This window comes from Magallana gigas, chromosome 6 (assembly GCF_963853765.1).
Source record: "Magallana gigas chromosome 6, xbMagGiga1.1, whole genome shotgun sequence".
Lineage (NCBI taxonomy): Eukaryota > Metazoa > Mollusca > Bivalvia > Ostreida > Ostreidae > Magallana > Magallana gigas.
In genome coordinates, this window is record NC_088858.1 from 21,185,175 (window position 1) to 21,205,004 (window position 19,830).

Here is a 19,830-nt window from a genome sequence, read left to right on the forward strand (position 1 = left end):
AAAAATTAAGTTACAATGTAGATGTTGCTGTTTTAATTTGTATGATACAAATTAAATATAGCCCAAAAAACTAGAGAGCAGTGTTTTTTTTGTTTCTAATTTCATATCAATTACATGTTTTGAAGACTATTCATTTGGAGACATACATGGATATGTAACAACCGTAAATGATACAGATCTTGAAACGCACTACTGCACATAAAAAGTGCATCAGAAGCATGCGACTCTGGTATACTAGTAAAAACGTATCGTATCGTGCAAGAAACGTATCGTATCGTATGGAAAATGTATCGTATCGTACAGAGCATATAAGAATCGTATGAAAAGTGTGCGGAAATTTTAAAAGTATTTCGTGGAAAAAACATCGCCGGTGATTTTATCTCCACAATGCTTTATAGAAATACAATAATGATAAATCAATTTGACCTCAAAATTCTAATGCATGATTAACAGAAATATATTTTTTACTTGATATATCGCCACCGAATGATAGAATTGTATAATTAAGCATCGCAAAATTAATAATAATAAAACAAGCTAATATCTACATCCTTTACCCTCATGATACATGTACAAACTATTTATCATCAAGCGTTGCAGTAGCACCCTTTAATTATGCAAAATTGAAACAGTCTTATATAAAATAAAACAAATTTATATCCCTATATTTGCTCAGCATTAGTAATATTAATAATGAAACTTAATAAAGACAGACAGACAAACAGACGGACGTACAGACGGACGTACTGACGGACAGACAGAAAGATAGATAGATAGATAGATATGGGGACAAAACGATATATTGAAAGAAATCTATAAAACAAATATTTAAAGATAATAAATCTCTGACACTAGCAGCCAAGACCTAAATAGTAAACAAAAATGTTACACGAGTATTTGAAAATTGATTTGAAAATCAAGCCCGGGGTTCTTTACTTACTTAAGAAACGACATCCACTAGAATTTTAAAAGTAACATTTTTATAGAGTGTCGATAAAGTTTTTTAATTTCATATAGAATCAGCACCTGACGCAGGCGAAAACGCATTAAATTTGAAAGCAAATTAAGGAACTATTTTGCCTCAGTAATAAAGTGCTTGATTATAATAGCTAGCTTTATTGGACCAAAATAGTTACACATGTACGTAAAAATTAAGCCCATGGCTTTTTTACTTACTTAGGAAACGATATGCACCAAACTTTAAATGGTAAAATTTAATATACGTCTTTTCATCTCATATAAAAATCAGCACCTGACGCAAATTTTAAAAGCAAATTAGAAAACTAATTGCCTCAGAAGTTATGAAACCTACAAGGGTTCATTACTTCACCTGAATTCCGTCATTTTTTAAAAACATTTTACAAAGATATATATGTAAAATGTAGACGATTGTATCCTAATCTTTGATATGTGCATTAAACCAATACCAGTGAAGGGGGCCTATTGGGCAATCACTTCTCGTCCTTAGTTTTGGGCTGTAGGGATACAACGAGGTAGTTCTAATGGGTTTGGTATCGTTTCATTGATGTCTTCCCTTTCGATTTTGAGCCCAAAGAATAAACACTAGGGATTGGAAGAAGACTCTCGTTGAATGTATCAACTGCAAGGGTGTCCATGTAGCGCAGTAGACAACGTATACGCTTGTCACCGCTGCGACCCGAGTTCGATCCCCGTGGTCGACAGTGGTTGTACGTGAAAGGATATGGTGGTCGCCCGCTTGGACGACCAAGTTTTCTCCGGGCACTCCGGGTTTTTCCCACATTAATGACCCATCCCCTTGCGCTAAAACTCGTGCCAACGAAATATATCAAACTTGTTTATAAATCGTTGTAAAATAAATAGAGTTCAGTTTATTACAAGCCGTAGAATGGATCTATGACATCTACACAGGATTATTTAGCTCACCCAAACTTCTTGTAATACATACATCTGAAGGTCACAATAATGGCTGCTAGCTTCAGCCTGGTAGACAGAATTGCATTTAGATTGATAATAGATAATAGACAGATATTTGTGTTATTAAATACTTATTTATAGTAATATCACCTGCATCATAAGTATATGGAAGCTTAAAGGACTATGTGCGGTATGGTCAAATATCTGCCCCCGATTTCAACCATTTTTTAAATAGTATCGTATAAAAATAAAATCTTCACAAATCATTGTATAGAGGATGCCTATAACTTTAATAATGATTTTAGTCATCGTTGCTCATTCGCTGTGTATCTTTGACGTCACCTAAATGGCCAAATTCCCGCAAATTTGCAAACAAATGAAAATATTCTCATTTTTGCTCTATATTTTCCTTTTGGAAGTATAGAGCGCAGGTCTGCTCAAGTGCGATTTTAACATATGTTTTTCTTCAGATAGTTATACACATTATACTAAAATATGGTACTTGAGCAAGCCTGCGCTCGATGTTTCCCAGTCGAAAAACCATCGGAAAACACCCATATTTTGCTTCAAAACATCAATTTATCAAAAAAATGCAATATTCATAACGTCATTTCTACATTATGACGTCACTGTGGTGATAACCTTTTACACCTTTATTTCCAATATGATTTTAACTATCTTTCACCCTATTTTAAAGCTCTTTCTAAAACTTTGATTTTGGGGGGCAAAAATTGCATAAAACCGCACTTAGTCCTTTTCTGAGGTCAACGACTGTGAACCAGGCGTGATTCTAGTTAGAGCGATCCAGGTCATATTTAAAAAGATATATATTTAAGTATATACTATAAGATAATTTTAATCATCGGGCTTAAAACATGTATCTCCCTTCCTTGGGAAAATTTATGAATTTGATACTGAAAAAGTGGTCATTTACGCTGGCGGTTAAGTACGCGTTTGAATAGGGTTCAGCAAGCCAAGCCCTGTGTCACGTTTTCTTAACCCGCCTAAATATAGCTTAATTCATATATTTCAAGACAGTAACCATGTATTTTATATTAATGACCCTTAATATGTGATGTTATATATCTCATTATTACATAAATATGTCTGATTGGTTTAATAATAGTATAAAGATCATTATTTCCGTCTTTGCCAAATAAAAAAAAAACATTATCTGACAAACTGGGAAATTGGGCATACAAAAAATAACTTTAATAAGGCCCCTGGAACAAACCAGGAGGTAAAAGGGTTTATTTATTTGACCATTTGATGCCTTTTAGCAATAACTTTAATATGTAGAACAAAAAAAAAAAGAAATCCCTAGGGCAGACGTTCTTAAAAAATGTGCAAAAATTATGTATTTCAAGCAAAATAACAAACTTTGAGATGACCCCTTAAACAAACTGTGTGGTAATTGTCTTATTTTTTTCTATCTTAAAATAATAATTATATCAGTAGAAATTCATGTAAAAATGTTCATTAAAAAATTTAGGGCAGAACAAATTAGACCCGGCCTCGTTAAAATGATTTTAATCTTTTAACATTCTTCCAATGTATTTGCTTATTGATTATATATATATATATATATATATATTGAACGTTTTTTTTTAATCTATATCCATTGCTTATAGCCTAAATCAAGAACGAAATATTTTAAGTAATTTTGAAATTCTACAAACTATTCACAAATATCAAATACAAATTAAAAAAAAACCCCACAATATTCCAAGAAGCATCCGTCTGGATAGCATGAAATGCATTAGTTGATTTGTCAGAATATGAATAAAAGAAAATTAAGCTAAAGAAAGAAAGAATGTCTTTTTTGATTAAAATTCAGATATCTACAATAGCGCAGGGTGTTTTGTGGTTTTGTCCAGTTCTGTTTTTAAATGAGACTGTAGAAAGCCATGTCCGTAAACCTTTTTTTTCTATTTACTTATGTTTGGTCTCCCATAAGCAATAACGGATCGTCTTGCAGTAATTTAAGTTGACTGAATATAAAAAATACAGAGATTCTGAGTAGATGGTATTGAGTAAGTCCTCAATGTAAAACTAACAATTTGTAAGTCAGATTAATTTATTTTTAAATTTACAATGTACTTTTAAAAGTTATACCAGTTTGAAGTATAAGTTCAACACTTATCAACACAGTCAATTATATGCAAACGGTTTTCTGTAAATGAGTATTTTAAATAAAAAATGAGTCTTATCAATGTAATCGATGAATTAATTTCTTTCTTTTCTAGAGGAAAAACACATATTTACGCGACTTAAAAAGACGGCTAGAAACAAAACATCTCAAATGTCAACTGACAAACACCAACAAAAACTTCATTAAAATGTTACTGATAATAAAGTGTTTTGAAAAAGCTTTTAAAAATTAATATAACGATATCAGAATTGTTACTTCTGTCAAAAATTTATTGTTTTTTTCTAAATATTGAACCTAAAAAATTACAAAGGTTAAAAATCTAAATACTAGTAATGTAATCTAAATTAATCACAAATAATCATGATTGCTAGGAGGAAAAAAAATCTTATGTAATTGATAAATTCTTAAATTGGATGTAATCAGCTTGTAATCGATTATTTCTTAAATCGAAAGTAATTGTGATTTAATGGATTGCTTTTGAAAGTAATCAACCCCATCCCTGCAATGAACAAAACTTTTGTCACATTTCGTATCTAAAATTTTATAGTTAAAAGCAATTCACACATTGAAATTCCGAATCATTCACTTCTCAGACTTAATAGTGACGAAACAGGCGAGATAATTGAAAAAGGGCAACAGTCACAATACATCTAGTAAAATACATGTATTATTAAAAAATTAATAAACAAATGAAATTCAAAGTACTCAAATCATTTCAACTTGTAATGAAATCAAAAACAATCAGTTGGTGCCTAGATAACAAATAAAAGTAAAAACCATTTTGCTTTACTTTTCATTCGAAGATAAAATTTTTCGATCTATTATAATTATCTGTTTGAATGAACTTATCCATGAGAGGGGACTTGTTTCATAATATTTTACATGAGTAAATACCACCATTTGGCATTGTTACCAATTACGAAGAATTCGTATCATAAGCGATCAAAGGTAGAGTTGATAGAGTGCCTGTTTGTTCATTAATTGTGCCAAAGTGTATGCGAAGTAAACAATTTAACTTTAAAATTTGTGTTTATTTCTTTATTGTTTTTTTTATTATTCGTTCTATCAACATGAAAGAATATATAAACAGACATACACTGTATGTTTCAGACGTTAATTTTATTTTTCTGTCGTTTTCCTTATCCCTCAAGCCCCCCGTCAAAATTTACAGCTACATTAAATACTACATGCACTTAGTAAGTAAGTAGCTCCATACATGAACATCAAAGATCTGTGCACTTATACTACAACATAACACATCCGGATAAAATCCAGTCATGAGGATGCGTGGTGCAAAGTTACCACTTCGTCGTCATATACACACAAAACACTAAAGAAGGAAACTGTATGAGATGTGGGGAATGAATATTATGCGTTGGCGGCGAAGGTCGCTTTTAAACATTTTAACTAACAATTTTATCACATTTAAAGGGACCTAGACACGATTTGAATGAAAACTTAGAAATTTTGTTTTTAATTTTTAATGGCAAGAATGAAAAATATGGTTATTATTAATACTTTATCAATACTTGAAAGTCAAAGATTGAGTTACAAACAAGATAGAGGGTTCAGTATTATTTGTTTTGCGGAAAAAGTGTTTTTGTGTAATAATTTTAATAAAGACATTAGTTTATAATGATTGCCACAAGTCATTTTCTCAAAAAGAAATGATATTCTTACTTTAGACTATTTAAATATATCACTCGAGCTTTGTCTACATAGTAAACATTTCTTACCTCTGTATCGCGCTTGAAACTTGACTTTCAACATTCAAATATAAGTCATTCATTAAAAAAAAGACTTGCTAACGGTCCAATATACACACAGCTGTTTACTGTTGACATGTGTACTAATGTATCAGTGCATACCAATCTCACAACAGTTTCTGACCTGAAAGACTAATCATAGTATATGTAAAATATAACAAAATTGTAAAAGTGTTTAAGTTCAGCAATTGAATTTTGACCTGAACTTTATCTCAGTGTTTATAAAGTAGAGAAGTTGATTATATTTTTAAACTGTCTAGGCAAATGTATCTCCGAATATATAGAATCCGAGTTCCAATGACCAATCTTCTGTATACATTTATCAGAGAAACCTCGTTTTGCAGTATGTGTAGCGACTCCAATCCTAAAAACATTGCCCTTATATACATGTAATACTTGATCGAGTCCAATGAAAGAGGTAGTGTTTATAAGACATAATAAAACAAAAGTATATTAAACTGTTTTCCATCAACTGGTAAAGGAACCAGTTTGATATCCAAATGTTTGGAAATATACATAAAATATGTTAACTGGACACATAGTCTTCTCCTATGTTATCTTCAAATGAATTTGAAAGATATCCTTGATTTTCTTTAAAAATCCAAACTTAACATTGTTGTTCGTGTTAACTTTACCCTTTCCTAATTAGAAGTTCAAAACCGCAATCCTGATAATTTTCTGAAAAAAAGTCCCCATTCTTGCAGATTATTTAATACATAAGTATTATACATTGCATCTTCTCATTTGCATTTCCTACTTCTGAATCGTACATACATGTCGAATTAAAACCTTACAGACATAAATAATAACTTCATATTAACTCCTACCATTTGGCGTTATAAAGAATGAAGAGGAAAATCTTGTAATGTCTCTGTTATGAACGAATATGCACAAACGGTCACTCGAGTCTTTTGACTCGAAGTTGTTTACAGAATTTGATGACGAAACCAAACCTGCTACCTTTATCAGATTTAACAAGATAGGAGTCTTATGCTTCGAAACTTTAATAAAACCAACCGAAACGTTCATGCACCTACATCGCAGCAGTGCGCGTCCGAATGCTACCTCCAGGGGAATTATTAAGGCTGAAATTATCTGGTACAAAAACACCTCTGGTCCACAAAGAACAAAAGGATTAATCTTTTAGTTTAAAAAACGGCTTACATCAAGAGAATGCTCGGAGTCTAAAATTGACAACATTGTTTTGGAGACAGAATCAATCAACACACATGATATGTTGATAGAGAGCATAACCAAATAGACTCGGGAGAATACTGCGCAAACGCTGAGATATACAAGGGGCTCATGGGCCTTGTCAGTCACCTGAGTAGCTGCGGTGTGGCTTTTGCAATGGATATTCATGTGTATTCCCAGATAGCAGGCTTATGCTGGCCCTCAGCGTGTGCCCGATGTTATCATTTATTACTAAATATGTAGGCCCAATATCGGAAAGTAACATCGGCCCAATGTTATTTTGCTCATCGGCGCCACGTTGGCGTGACGTTGGCCCATTGTCGATAGATTCATAATTTTAATGTTAGCTCAATGTCGGGCCATGATGTATTCCAAACAATATTCCTCAAACCGTTTCCTTATAAAGATTTCACAAACTGATTTACATTAAGTTTAATCTCCTCGAACTGATTGATAAGAGAAGATCAGTATAAAATGTACATGAATTCCAATCATGAATTCTTAAAAACAGCAAACTATCAAATTAGCATTAGATATATCATTTATTGTTTTCTCACCGAAAAATAATAAATGTAATTTTTCACGCTATATTTTTTGAAATGATGAATATTAAATGTTTCTTGTAGTCGGCTGATGTACTTCGCACTCATCGAATCACCTTCATTTGTTTTTTTTTACTTCAAATTCATCCCTCTTTTCAGTCAGATAAATAACGGATCACTATATGAGTTTGGTCACTGTATAGTTCAGTTCCAGTTAAGCTTTTCCCTCGTTAATAGCTTTTAAAGCCTGTTTTCGCAATTTGTTGCTGTAAATAAAAAAAATTAAAATAGAATAACATATACATAATGAAAAATGTAGTTTTGAATTCAACATTATCATCATTGATAATAGAATAAAAAAAGAAACTTAATTTCATTGTAGAATGTTGATATTGGGGGTCTAGAGTTCCGCCATCCCCAAAAGCAAGTTTTACTTGTTAAAGTACATGCACGGATCAAGAAAGATTTATAATTTTAAAATTATATTCATTTATTCAATATATAATTAATCTAAATTCATTTATAAATCTGTTTAATCTATAAAAGACCTTTGGTCATTTGTTATATACAGACACGCCAATTTTAAAATCATACACTTTATTCATCTGTAAAATAACCATTTATTTACTCATTATAACATACAATTTAGTCCGTCGGCCCAACATCGGTAGTGTATTCGTGCCAACCGAGATCAATTATATATATTTGCCCAACGTTGGTACAATGTCCATGTATCAACGTTGGATAAATTACGTTGGTTTAATATTGGAACGATGTCTATGCACTAACTGTGATGAATACAATGTGGCCCGATGTTAGTCCAACGTCGTTCTACCAACAGCGATTGTAGTCAACCTTACAACCATATGCCAACGTTGGGCCAACGTGAGCTTGCTATCTGGGTTATGTTTACAGGGTTTATAAAATTAGTAAACTTTCTAAATTAGAAATAATATATCTAAATAATTGTAGCATAGCACACATTGAATAATTAATCAAATCTTAAGTACACATATATATTCAATCGAAATATGTGTACGACCCTACCATATATAATCATTAGAGCCCTGCCCTAACCCCAGATCCCCTGACCAAGGGGCCATAATATTCATATTTTTGGAAAAGGGGCTCTCCCTCATCATTACACAGTTATAGTTTATACGAATAATATTTCGAAACAAAGGACACAATTTTAAAGAATTACTGCATTCATTTAAGGCCCACCCTTAAACCAAGAATATGTATGCTCTTAAAGTTATGTTGCATCCCAAAGTTGTGAAAACTGATTAAATACGCGCTAATTTTTTAATTGTTTAAACTTTGATAATTGTTCGTTAAAGGGCATATCCCATTTTTCAATTTTGGAATTTCTTAAAAATAAAATCATTCTATACCTATAGAAATGAAATTAATTATCGTTTACATAAAATAACCTGGCTAATGGGATGGAATTAAAATATTGCAATATTCATATTTTCTTTCTCGATCTATCCGCCATTATGTGTGAGGTCATACGCGACCTCGAGCGAGTAGGTGCTGTTAGCCATCTTTGTAACTGAATTAAACTTAAACGCCAATGAAACTCAACTATCAAATTGCCGATAACGTGACATGTTTTGTGCCTCCTGCTGGTGTTCTAGCTAGCCGTCAAAAATGGGGACTTAGACTGGTGTTTTTTTAAGTTTCCTTAACGAAAGTATGCGGAAACCAATAGGGGTCTATCTCACTCGGTCGACAAGAGGATTTATGAATAAGCTTTTAAAACATATAATATAAATTATATGACTGCCGTCATGAGAAAAGCGCCCTTAAGGTCAAAATTTCACAAATTCACTTTTTTGTCAATTCTGATTAGTCAACTCTTTCTGAATACAAATATACAAAGATATCCAAGATCATGTGTGTTTTAAGCATTTTATGACAATTTTAGTAAGAGATGTTTAACACGACTTTGACGTAGCTCGTCGAAAACGTCACGACGTCATGAACGTCAAATTTTTTTTGCAATAATTTTTTTCTTCAATACTTCTTTTCATCGTCTTTAATCGTTTGAAGTAAAATTAATTAATAATTTTTCTACAATTCTAGATTTCTTACAGTTTTTCAAAAAGAGATTAAAACATATATATGCACATTTTGAATATCCAGATATAGTTAAAGTTCTGCACACTTCTGATGACTCCACATGCAATCCCCCCCCCCCCCCCCCCGAACGTAAGATGGATAGATAAAGGATATCTAAGGAAAACAAATATCAGACCTCTCCCCAACCTTTAAATGCATCAATGTTATTTAAGCTGCCGAGAAGCAAATTAAATAAGCAAACATGTAACAAACATAAAGATGGTCAAATTCGATGCCTATGTTTCCACAATTTCGGGGCATTGTTAAATTGCATCCACGAATTATTTTCACAAAGAAAAATATTTATTCTTTTTAATTAACCTTTTGCACGGAAATTTTATCACATATATACTCATATTACTTTTTAAGTACCTTGATAGTTCTGATGCAAGTTTAAAATCAATTATAGCTGTTTTTTGAAACTCGGATGTTATGGTGTTAAATTATTTGTATGATTTCTCTTCTCTTTTATATGTTATCAACACTTAATTCTTATAAAATTACCGTTGGAAAATAATCGGCTTTGACTGTTTCACTGAAAAGTGATTACAACTACAAGAAAGTGGACAGTTGATTTGAGAGAAAATATTTTAACAAAAATTGCATCTTATATTTATAGATTAAATTTACATCCACTAAGTATGATTCCCTCTATTTCTTACGAAAATTGATTGTAATTCACAGCTGTATAGAACAGACAGGACTGAAATCAACAAGATCGGTTAAGTTCTAACCATGCAGTTTACTGATCGGTCAAAATCTTCAGCAACCTAAGAAAAATCACGGATTATACGAACTATATAATCATAATGATGCCAAATTCAAATTCCCATATAAGACGCTTTGGCTACAGCTTCTATCTATAGTTCTGGTGTACATTAACAATAATTTAATGACATTTACTTACTTTTTACGAATAATTCAATTTATTAATTTATTAAATGAAAGATGTAAATATAAACAAAAAATGTTTGATTCGGTTATACATGCGGGCTATAAAGATAGCCAAATTACAGAACGCGGGTTACGTTAATTTTTTTCGGTATTGATCGCTACTTTTTGTTTATGTTTATATTCTAAATATACTCGTACACACCTAATTAAGTGTATTAAATACGAGAGACCAACAAAATAAAGAAGACATCCCACGTGCTGAATCTACACTTCTTTTCAATCGCTTTGTAAGTTCATGCATACCGTTGTATTTTTGTGATGCGATTTTTATAAACCATAATCGTTGAAATAATTAATTATAAATAAGCATTATTCACTCTTTATTTCAAAATGCAAGATTGCAAGTGAATTTCAATAAGACTTCTGCATCAATTATGTCCATTCGTTTGCACTAATTGGTAGTACAGTGCCGAAAGACGTAACTTATACTCAGTAAGAAGTAACATGTTGACTAAATTTAATTTTCTTATTATCGATGTTTCACGATGAATGAATATATAAATCTCTCTCTCTCTCTCTCTCTCTCTCTCTCTCTCTGAATACAAATATCGGCCAAGTGATCATCAATTTTAAACAAAATTGAATGAAAGACGTTTATAGAGTGCATAAAGTTGCATTCGAGATTCCGAAGTTTTAAGAAATATTGCGATTCTCGGATTTTGTTATTGTCCCTGTATATGTACATTGAAACAAACACGACTAAACATTGACTTCAGTATCATCGAATTTGTTTCTTGTATAAAAAAGAAAATATGAGAAACCATCATCTATGAAGGTGAATTGTACGGCCATGCATGTTATTAATTGTAAATGTCGCACTTGTAGTGTTTATATGCATCGATAAACATAAATTTATTTATAAAACGGCAATTTCATCGACTTGATATCAAACGTATAGTAGTATAATGATTGCGTTTACAAACCTGTTAAATTTAAGGAATTTTAAAACATGTACGTAACTGATCTGAGATGAATATAATCATATAAAATGCTATAAATCCATGAAAATGTGGTGAGTTTTCAGGCATTTTATGACTGATTTTTTTATGTAAGTTAGCTCAAAAAGTACACACAACATGTGGATTTGGGTTGTTAAATTGCACAAGAAAACAAAATATGTTGCGCTCAAATAATAAACAAGTTTTTAATTCGTACAGGTACACATGTATATACTTTTATGTTTTTTCATTAAAGGCACTTTACATGAGAATAAGAATAAGATTTTTCAATGAAATCAAATGCGATATATCAGAGTAGATTTTTACGCTGTCAAAATATTTCTCAAACTCTTCTAATTATTTATAGCTTTTTAATTCGTGAAATAATTTCAAAATTTGATCGCAAATTCTTAAATTGTAATAGAATATGCGGAAATTTATTTTGTAGGTTGGCAGTAGCACTATAATTGAGACATAGCCGCTTCTCTTTTGTTCCTTTCGACTAATTTAAAATGTGTAGAATCGTCTCCCGTGAGGTGAACTTCCAAACTTATGACTTGAAATATTTGACTTGTATTGTTTCACAGTAATTACTGCACATGTAACTGTTAGATTTGAACAATACTGCTCTGCATCGATTCGGTATGTCTCAGCCTTCAACCCCTCTTATCAACAACGAGTGTGCAGTGTAAATTTTTTTTTACTTTATTAAATCATACATGTTTTGCTCACGCAAACTTAAGTTGTATAATTTTACTCAGATTACTTTATAAATCATCATCGGAAATCCACGACCAGCTTCGCATTCAACTATACGCGTATGAGAGAGGGGTCCTTGATTTCTACATGTAACAATGATTTATAAAAAAAAAGAAGGGATTTCCCAATTAGAGCTAAATTTCATCACACACTAGAATGTAAAATGTGGTGTTTAAGTTTCATAGCGAATGCAAAAGCAGCAATTTTATAACGTTTCAGCATCATCGTGTGTGCAATATTACGCGTTCGAAATGTGTAGATATTGACGTTACATGTGTATATTTCATTTATCAAATGTTTATTTTTTAAATCAACATGTGATATTTGACTGAAAAAATATTAATCGCGGTATTAAAACAAGACCAGACTCTAGTTATTCAGAAAACACAACACAGACGCAGAAAAAAAAAAGAAACAGAAAATTAAAAAACTGCGTTTACAATGCCGCAACTTTGACGTCGTTTTCTGAGCATTGTGACGTCAAAAGATAAGGGCCCTTTTCTCATGACGGCAGTCATATGGTATATTTCTGTAATTTAATTTCCTAAACAAATCGTATTTATTTTCAAAGATAAAAATTATACATGGGGCCTGTGTACAAAACGCAAGTTCATCGGAGGAAAAAAACAAGAGAGGACGCAACTTTGGATACTGCCTCGCTTCATAAGCTTTTATCTTATAATTCATATTGTTAAACTATGCATACGTCGGTTTGTATACATGATTTCTTCTTTCATACATGTAGCTCACCTCTGTAGAAATCAAAAGTACAGTATACAAGATTTTTGTCAGTTTTACTTTTTGTAGGAGAAGTCAAGGAATTGTCGATATTGAATGTTTACGCGAGAAATATACAAAGTTTGTTGATATATACATTTGAATTAATAAAATAAAAAAACCCGGAAATGGGATCTTACAGGGAAAAAAAACAACAGTAAAGGAAAACGTTTTTCCTTGCTATATATTTATACAGTGTAATATAATGTAAAGAACCTTAGTTTGTGACCAGTTACGGTCGAAGAAACAAACCTCTTATGCACCACAGTTTTGCAACAATGAACATTCTGAAAAAAAATTTATGTAGATTTTGATAAAAAAAAGAGACGTTACTGTTTTTTTCAATTAAAATCCTTAGTAGGTTGTGTTAACCATGTTTACACATCGATTTATTTGATCGTAAATGCCGACTTCATCGGAACTACTTCGGCTAAAATATTATTTATATCCAAACTGGTGGCTCAAACATGCCCGACTGAATAATAAGATTCTTTTAATTTAGTCACATGGAAAAAATCGTAGATGGTGAAAAAAAATGTCTAAGAGTTTAAGAAGGTAATTCTGATATAATGAATATCAATACTCAATCATTATAATGATTAATAGATTTATTTGTAATAATATTTTTTTGCATATAAGTAAAAGTATTCTTTTAACACGGAAGGTATCAAAATATGTATGATTTTGTGATGAATATTGATTTTCATTAAAAAATAGAAAAAAATAATTGTAATCGTCATAATGTATATGTAACTTCTTGGACGTATCGTTTCCATATTTTGCAGACGGTTTTAACCCGCACTTTAAATTTCATTGCAACAAGGGAAAATACTCCCAATGGCACTTTACCGGTCACACTGTTGCTGCCTTTCCCAATTAGTTTTTGAATTAACAAGAATCTTAGAACATTTTGGCATGAATAACTGGGTTATGTTTGATATTTGAAATGCCAATGAATCTCGTAACATTTTGAAAGAAAAAAAATTGGGTATTAAATTCGACATAAAAATGATCCGTTGCGTATACATTTGGAGAGAAAAGGTGTAAAATTTCCAAATTTTAGTGTTTGTAATTCTCAATCTAATTAAAAATTAGATGTTTGATCCGCTCGCTTACTCGCTTCACAATGGAGCAAACGAGCGGATCTAACATCTAATTTTAATTAGATTGTGTATTTCTATGCCAGAAAATCTTGGTGTGCCCTTGGACCCCGGAAATGTTGACAAAAGCTGCATCCCAATATTTAATTATTATTAATAATTAATTATGTCTTTTATGTTATTCATTAAATCATCTTTATAGTATTAAATGGTGTACACTTCAAAATATTGAATTGTACATTGCTCGTTTTAAAAGAAAAGGGCATGTCTTAAGTAACAATTGACGTTCGATACAAAGTTTAGAACATTCCATTCAAACGCAAACGTTTACCACTTCAATGCGCTTCATTATATGCTTGACCGATAAATAATTGCGTGTCGCTAATTATTTCCATTGATATATGAGCTATATGAGCGGGTTGTGTTTAGCTGTTAACACTTTTAAAACGTCATTTGGACCCACTTATAATTAACACCATTTTCGTGATGACCAGTACATTTTTTTTCAGCACACTTTGATTTAAAAAAAATGTTACACTGAATTTATTACAAACATGTAGCAAGCCTAACTACTGAACATGTTTTAAGATAATGACACTATAACGGTTAGGTATCTTATAACTCTTTAATAAATTCATCTAGTCCTTTGTTCATACATATCATTGCTGCTTATAGTGTTTTAAAATACACGCGTTGTTCCCCATTTTTATTTCCCTCGATGAAAAAGTGAAGGAACAAACGATTTTAACCTATATAAAAGACGTAAGGGGTTAGAAAACTCTAAATTCGTTTGATTAAGTTGGCCAGAATAAGGAACTGCCTACAATAGAGTTCAAGGAACTATCACTTTTATAATTTCAACAGTTCTAGTTTTAGTCTGCTTTGGTTAGATGAAGGTTCTGAAAGAGACAGGTTGACTCTCAAAAGTATATATTATTGCTTAGCTATTTAGCTAGCATGAAGGCAAAGCGAAGTGTGATGGGTTTTATATGTAGCTACATTTCACAATGTTGACATTTTCAGTTTAGTTCTTTTCTTGTAATAATTAAACATGACCTTTTTCATTTTACTTGCTGACTAGAATATCTTAAGAGTTTAATCTATTTCAAAAACGGAAGAGAAGTCAATGATTGGTAACTTTGCCCAGATCTCCCCCCCCCAAAAAAAAAGTAGTCATAAAGTCATTTTTTTATGCATGCCAGTCATTTTTGAAAAGTAAACCTAGTTTATCATTGGCACAACAACCAAAGTTTCTATTTATCCTTGCCAATAAAAATACAGATGCAAAATGTTCAAAGCACCCAACCCTTTTTACATCAGTAAGACAGAACACATCGTCCCTCTCTATAACTCATATAAAATTACTGCATGATGTTTTCGTAAATACGTAGTAAAATTGAACGTAAATTCAACTTCCATTGAAAAGAAAACTTCTGTACACTTTATAAAAGGCATTTATAAGTTTAAATTTTGAGCAATGTCAGGAAACCACGACCAATCTCACAAATGTCGAGGCTGGCAATGGGTGTCCGGCGCTAAAATTGCGAAAGACGAGGTGGAGCATCGCAATCTTACGAACGATCATTTACTATTCGTTTATTAAAATGTTTGGTCATAATGATATGTAGTTGAAAAATGCAATTGTCTTCGTAAATATTTGAAACGGAAAACGTAAACACACACGCTCTCTTAAACGCTCAGTTGCACATGTTGGTTCAATTTAGAGAAAATCTCCTGTATCATGATTGAATAATTTACTTGCTAGTTTAAATGTCGATGGGATACCGGTATATTGATATTACTTAAGACGTTTCGATGGTTGTGGCAATTTTAAGGCTACATGTATATTAATCTCCTTTAGACAAAATGCTCTTCAACAGATAAATGGAAAATAATAAAAAAATGTTTCTAAGCCAAGCCATTCTGATTTTTTTTTCCTGAACAAGAAAATAGTACATGACAAAACATCACATTTAAAAGTTTAATGCAGATTTTTGGGTTATTTTGTTGACCTTCCAGCCTCCTTAAACTGCATTTCAATATGTTATTCATTAAAGCCGTCAATCATTGTAATATCTTACCAAGCACCGATTACCCCCCTAATATGTTTATTAAAAAATAAGAATAGGAATGATGGGGATAGTATAATAGAATACAAATAATTTAAAAGATATGAAACGAAGTCTGTAAATAGCGACCCTTTAAAATCTCAAAAATTGATATTGTTAAACGTTCTGGTAGTAACAAACAAATTAAAATAATAAACAAAAGAAAAAAAATTATAAAGGCACACAATCACAAATTTTAAAAATTGCAAAATTGCTTAAATGTATACATTTTGAGACTGAAACTTTTGTAGAAAATTACTTTTTACCCTTGCATATATATACAGAACTGCACGAGTGTGTGTGAGAAAGGAGTTTAAACACAAAACGAGAAAATGAAGGTTTTGTCTTTAAAAACGACAGAAACATTTCACAGCCTTAATGTTCTGTGTGGCAGCACGATTAGATAATTGTTTGAAATAGTTCATGGACTCTAGTTGAAAATGTAATATAAAGAGTCTTTAAGTGTCTTTTACAATTGCAGACGTCTTAAATGTTCTTTTTACATTTCTGTCACTGTATACTTTTTCTTCCATGGGTTAAAATTGAATGAAAACCGAAATCTTCTTTTCTGTAAAGAAAAAACAATATATATGTAATTTTCGATTTACAGTAGATTCGTTTAGTACGAACACGGATATAGCGAATTCTCTGATGTAGTGAAGGAATTTACGAATATAGCGAATTGATTTTGTGTCCCGTAGAAAAGTGAATAATAACGAAATCTAACACTTTTATAACGAATTACTTTACAGTGTAAAACAGTTTGCACTACTATTTAACAGAATAATTTGAATGAAATAGTTTTATATAAATATTTCGACTCACAAACCGATCATTAAAGGTATTACGGTAATGTAATTTTATTATAAGTCACAATTAGTAACAATTATAGCCTAGTAAAAGAAAACGTTCTTATAGTAAATTCGCTATAGTTATTATTACGAATTATTACGCATATAACGAATTACGGATATAACGAAGTAAATCAATTGGTCCCTAGGACTTCGCTTTAACCAAGTCTTACTGTAACTTATTTAAATATTAAAAATAAGGCAATTTTTCATAAAAAAGCCAAGGAAGGCTAATGATTAAACGTAAATTCGATGGAATGAAAAAGTTCCTCAAAAAATTTGAACTCTCGAATAAACAGCTACTGCAGTCCACTCTAGCTTAAAATGCACTTGTAGTCTTATGAATAATATATACAACAAGACAAGAAAATTTCATAGTTATGATTGTTGACTTTTTTACAATTTTGCTTGATGGTGGGGAAAACATGAAGATTTATTGCCCTAGATTAGTCAGGTTACTAAAGGGTAACGCTATCGGATGATATTTATAATTAGGTATAATGAAAAAAAAATCATGAAATTAAATATGTGATACATACCGTATTTTCCTCTTCTGCTACAAGTTTTAGCGTGTGATCAGTAGATACATTCTCAGGCAGCGCAGAGCTCTGATTAAGGATGCAAGTAATTTATGTACAGAAAATAATGAAATAATCATTGTCAAGATAAACGAAATAATGCGAATGGTTTGCATGTAACGTGCACTAAATATTCATACATTAACCTACTTTTTCATGGGAAACACTTGAAGGACAATCAGTAGAAACGGTTCTTTCTGTCAAAAATGATTCTGATTTCTTTACTTTATTATTACGAATTCTTTCAAATATACCCTTTTTCTGAAAATAAAAATCGTAAACCTAATAAATGCTCCATGGAATTAAGTATTTTATTCCAAGTTAAATAATGAAAAGTGCAAAACTATTTTAGAATCACATTGATTGCGTAATTCTATACCTTTGTTGTCACCAATGGTGCATTAGATTTTAATGTTGACTGACTTCGTGAAACAGAAGCGGATTCCGGTTTACTGTGTTCAGCCATACTTATAAGAGAACTAATGACTGGGTATCTGTTCCTCAAACCTTGCATTACCTAGTGAGTATTGAGCAAAATATTTATTACATGATATGATGATGAAAATGATTATGAACGTAACCGAATTCAATTCTCTGTATATATGCTCACGAAAAAATTATTTTTGGAGAATAATATAGATAAAGACTAGGCTGAAATAAGTTTGTAGACAATCAATAATGAGCATCATTTATCTTGCAGTCAATCTAAATGCTTGTACTCCTACCTTTTTGTTCAACAACACGTGCGAAACAAATATGAAAAACCCCTGAAAAATAATTAATATCATAAAATAACATAACTATTAAGCTAAACAGTTATTTAACAAACGCATATTGAAACGAACGACTTGCCTGTAGGGAATTTGCAATAACAAAAATATACTGAAACGCATCTGCATTTTCGTTAACGGCCAGAATTCCGAATAACCAGGTCACCCCTAGCACTGGTAGTAGCGTCCCAAGTGATCGCAGACCGGATCTATCGGATCAACATAAAATAAAACAATCCTAAAAAAGAACTTTATGTCGAAGACTTATTAATTAAAAACTAATTTCTTGCATTGTTTTCATCGGTAGCCCCCCCCCTACTAGTTGCCAAAAAGTTATTAATTGGTTTGATATGTATATATATAATTTTAGTATCTGACTAGTTTGACTCACGTTGCCTTTTTCTGCAGTGAAGACTTCATCATTGCACTTGAAGCACAAAGCACTCTAACCAGTGAGACAATTATCAGTACGTTTAACTGATATAAGATAAATGGGATAAAGTAAGCATGTTAAAACAGGAACACATACAAAAGTTTAATTTTTTTTATATATCTTTGTTTCATTTTTTTAAGCATTCTCATTAAACTGTGCAACCTCTTCGATAACAACGGAATCTTCTTAAGTTTTCCGACAAAATATACTTTCAATTATGAAAAATTATATAAGACGGTTTCATGTAATTTTATTATTAAGGTAAGCATTAATTTAATAAATTATGTCATTAATATAAAATATACATAATACTTACCACGCAGATTAAACAGACTGGGATAATGAACATGTAGAGAGAACCACTTTCCATGCTTAACCAGCAACTAAACAGTCAAACTGAAGTGTTAGAATCCATTTACGATATTCAAGTATAATGAAATTGTCAATAATATGATAAATTATAGGAAGGAATGTTATGTCGGATAAGTTTGTATATTGTGTGGCTATCTTCTGAATATCACATACTAAGATTCTAGGTGGTAACCTTTTCCCCAAAACGCTCCAAGAGTTATTGATGTAATCAGGATGGGGATACCTGTAATATAATATTTGAATAGTAAAAACCTGTCTTAAAGTTAAACATTGTTTACAAGTCTGCCAAGAATCAATTGGTGTTACCTCGGAAGTACTAGTATATTACAGTTTTAAAGGGACATGATCACGATTTTGGTCAAATTCTATATTTCTGTTTTTATTATTTACAATGCTTTAGAAATGCATTTCTGATGATCAAAAGAAATGATAAATTCAGTCGTAGAGTTATAGGCAAAAACTGTGCTCTAGTTCTTTGTCATGTACATGTAAACAAGGCTCGTGCCCTGTTTTTGT

General features: G+C 31.4%; 2 protein-coding genes across 5 annotated transcripts in view; both read right to left on the minus strand.

The window, feature by feature from the left end:
• LOC105329357 (uncharacterized) overlaps positions 1 to 19,830 on the minus strand; it is a 162,452-nt gene that overhangs the window by 118,888 nt on the left and 23,734 nt on the right. Inside the window, exons 31-35 of one of the 3 annotated variants that reach the window (XM_066086599.1) lie at positions 19,468 to 19,537; positions 19,259 to 19,325; positions 18,901 to 18,986; positions 18,592 to 18,718; positions 18,465 to 18,506 (exon numbers count right to left, since the gene is read on the minus strand). The exons of the other annotated variants lie outside the window; for them this stretch is intronic. Of the exons in view, the coding sequence (XP_065942671.1) occupies positions 18,465 to 18,506; positions 18,592 to 18,718; positions 18,901 to 18,986; positions 19,259 to 19,325; positions 19,468 to 19,537 (392 nt within the window). The remainder of the gene's footprint in view (positions 1 to 18,464; positions 18,507 to 18,591; positions 18,719 to 18,900; positions 18,987 to 19,258; positions 19,326 to 19,467; positions 19,538 to 19,830) is intronic. 3 annotated transcript variants of the gene reach the window in all.
• The window catches only part of LOC136269675 (uncharacterized), a 129,751-nt gene continuing 125,358 nt past the window's right edge, over positions 15,438 to 19,830 (minus strand). The window contains exons 48-51 of one of the 2 annotated variants that reach the window (XM_066086595.1): positions 18,119 to 18,256; positions 17,890 to 18,000; positions 17,701 to 17,769; positions 15,438 to 16,878 (exon numbers count right to left, since the gene is read on the minus strand). In XM_066086595.1, coding sequence (XP_065942667.1) covers positions 16,810 to 16,878; positions 17,701 to 17,769; positions 17,890 to 18,000; positions 18,119 to 18,256 — 387 coding nt within the window. In that variant the 3' untranslated portion in view covers positions 15,438 to 16,809. The remainder of the gene's footprint in view (positions 16,879 to 17,700; positions 17,770 to 17,889; positions 18,001 to 18,118; positions 18,257 to 19,830) is intronic. The other variant, XM_066086594.1, reaches the window with a different exon arrangement.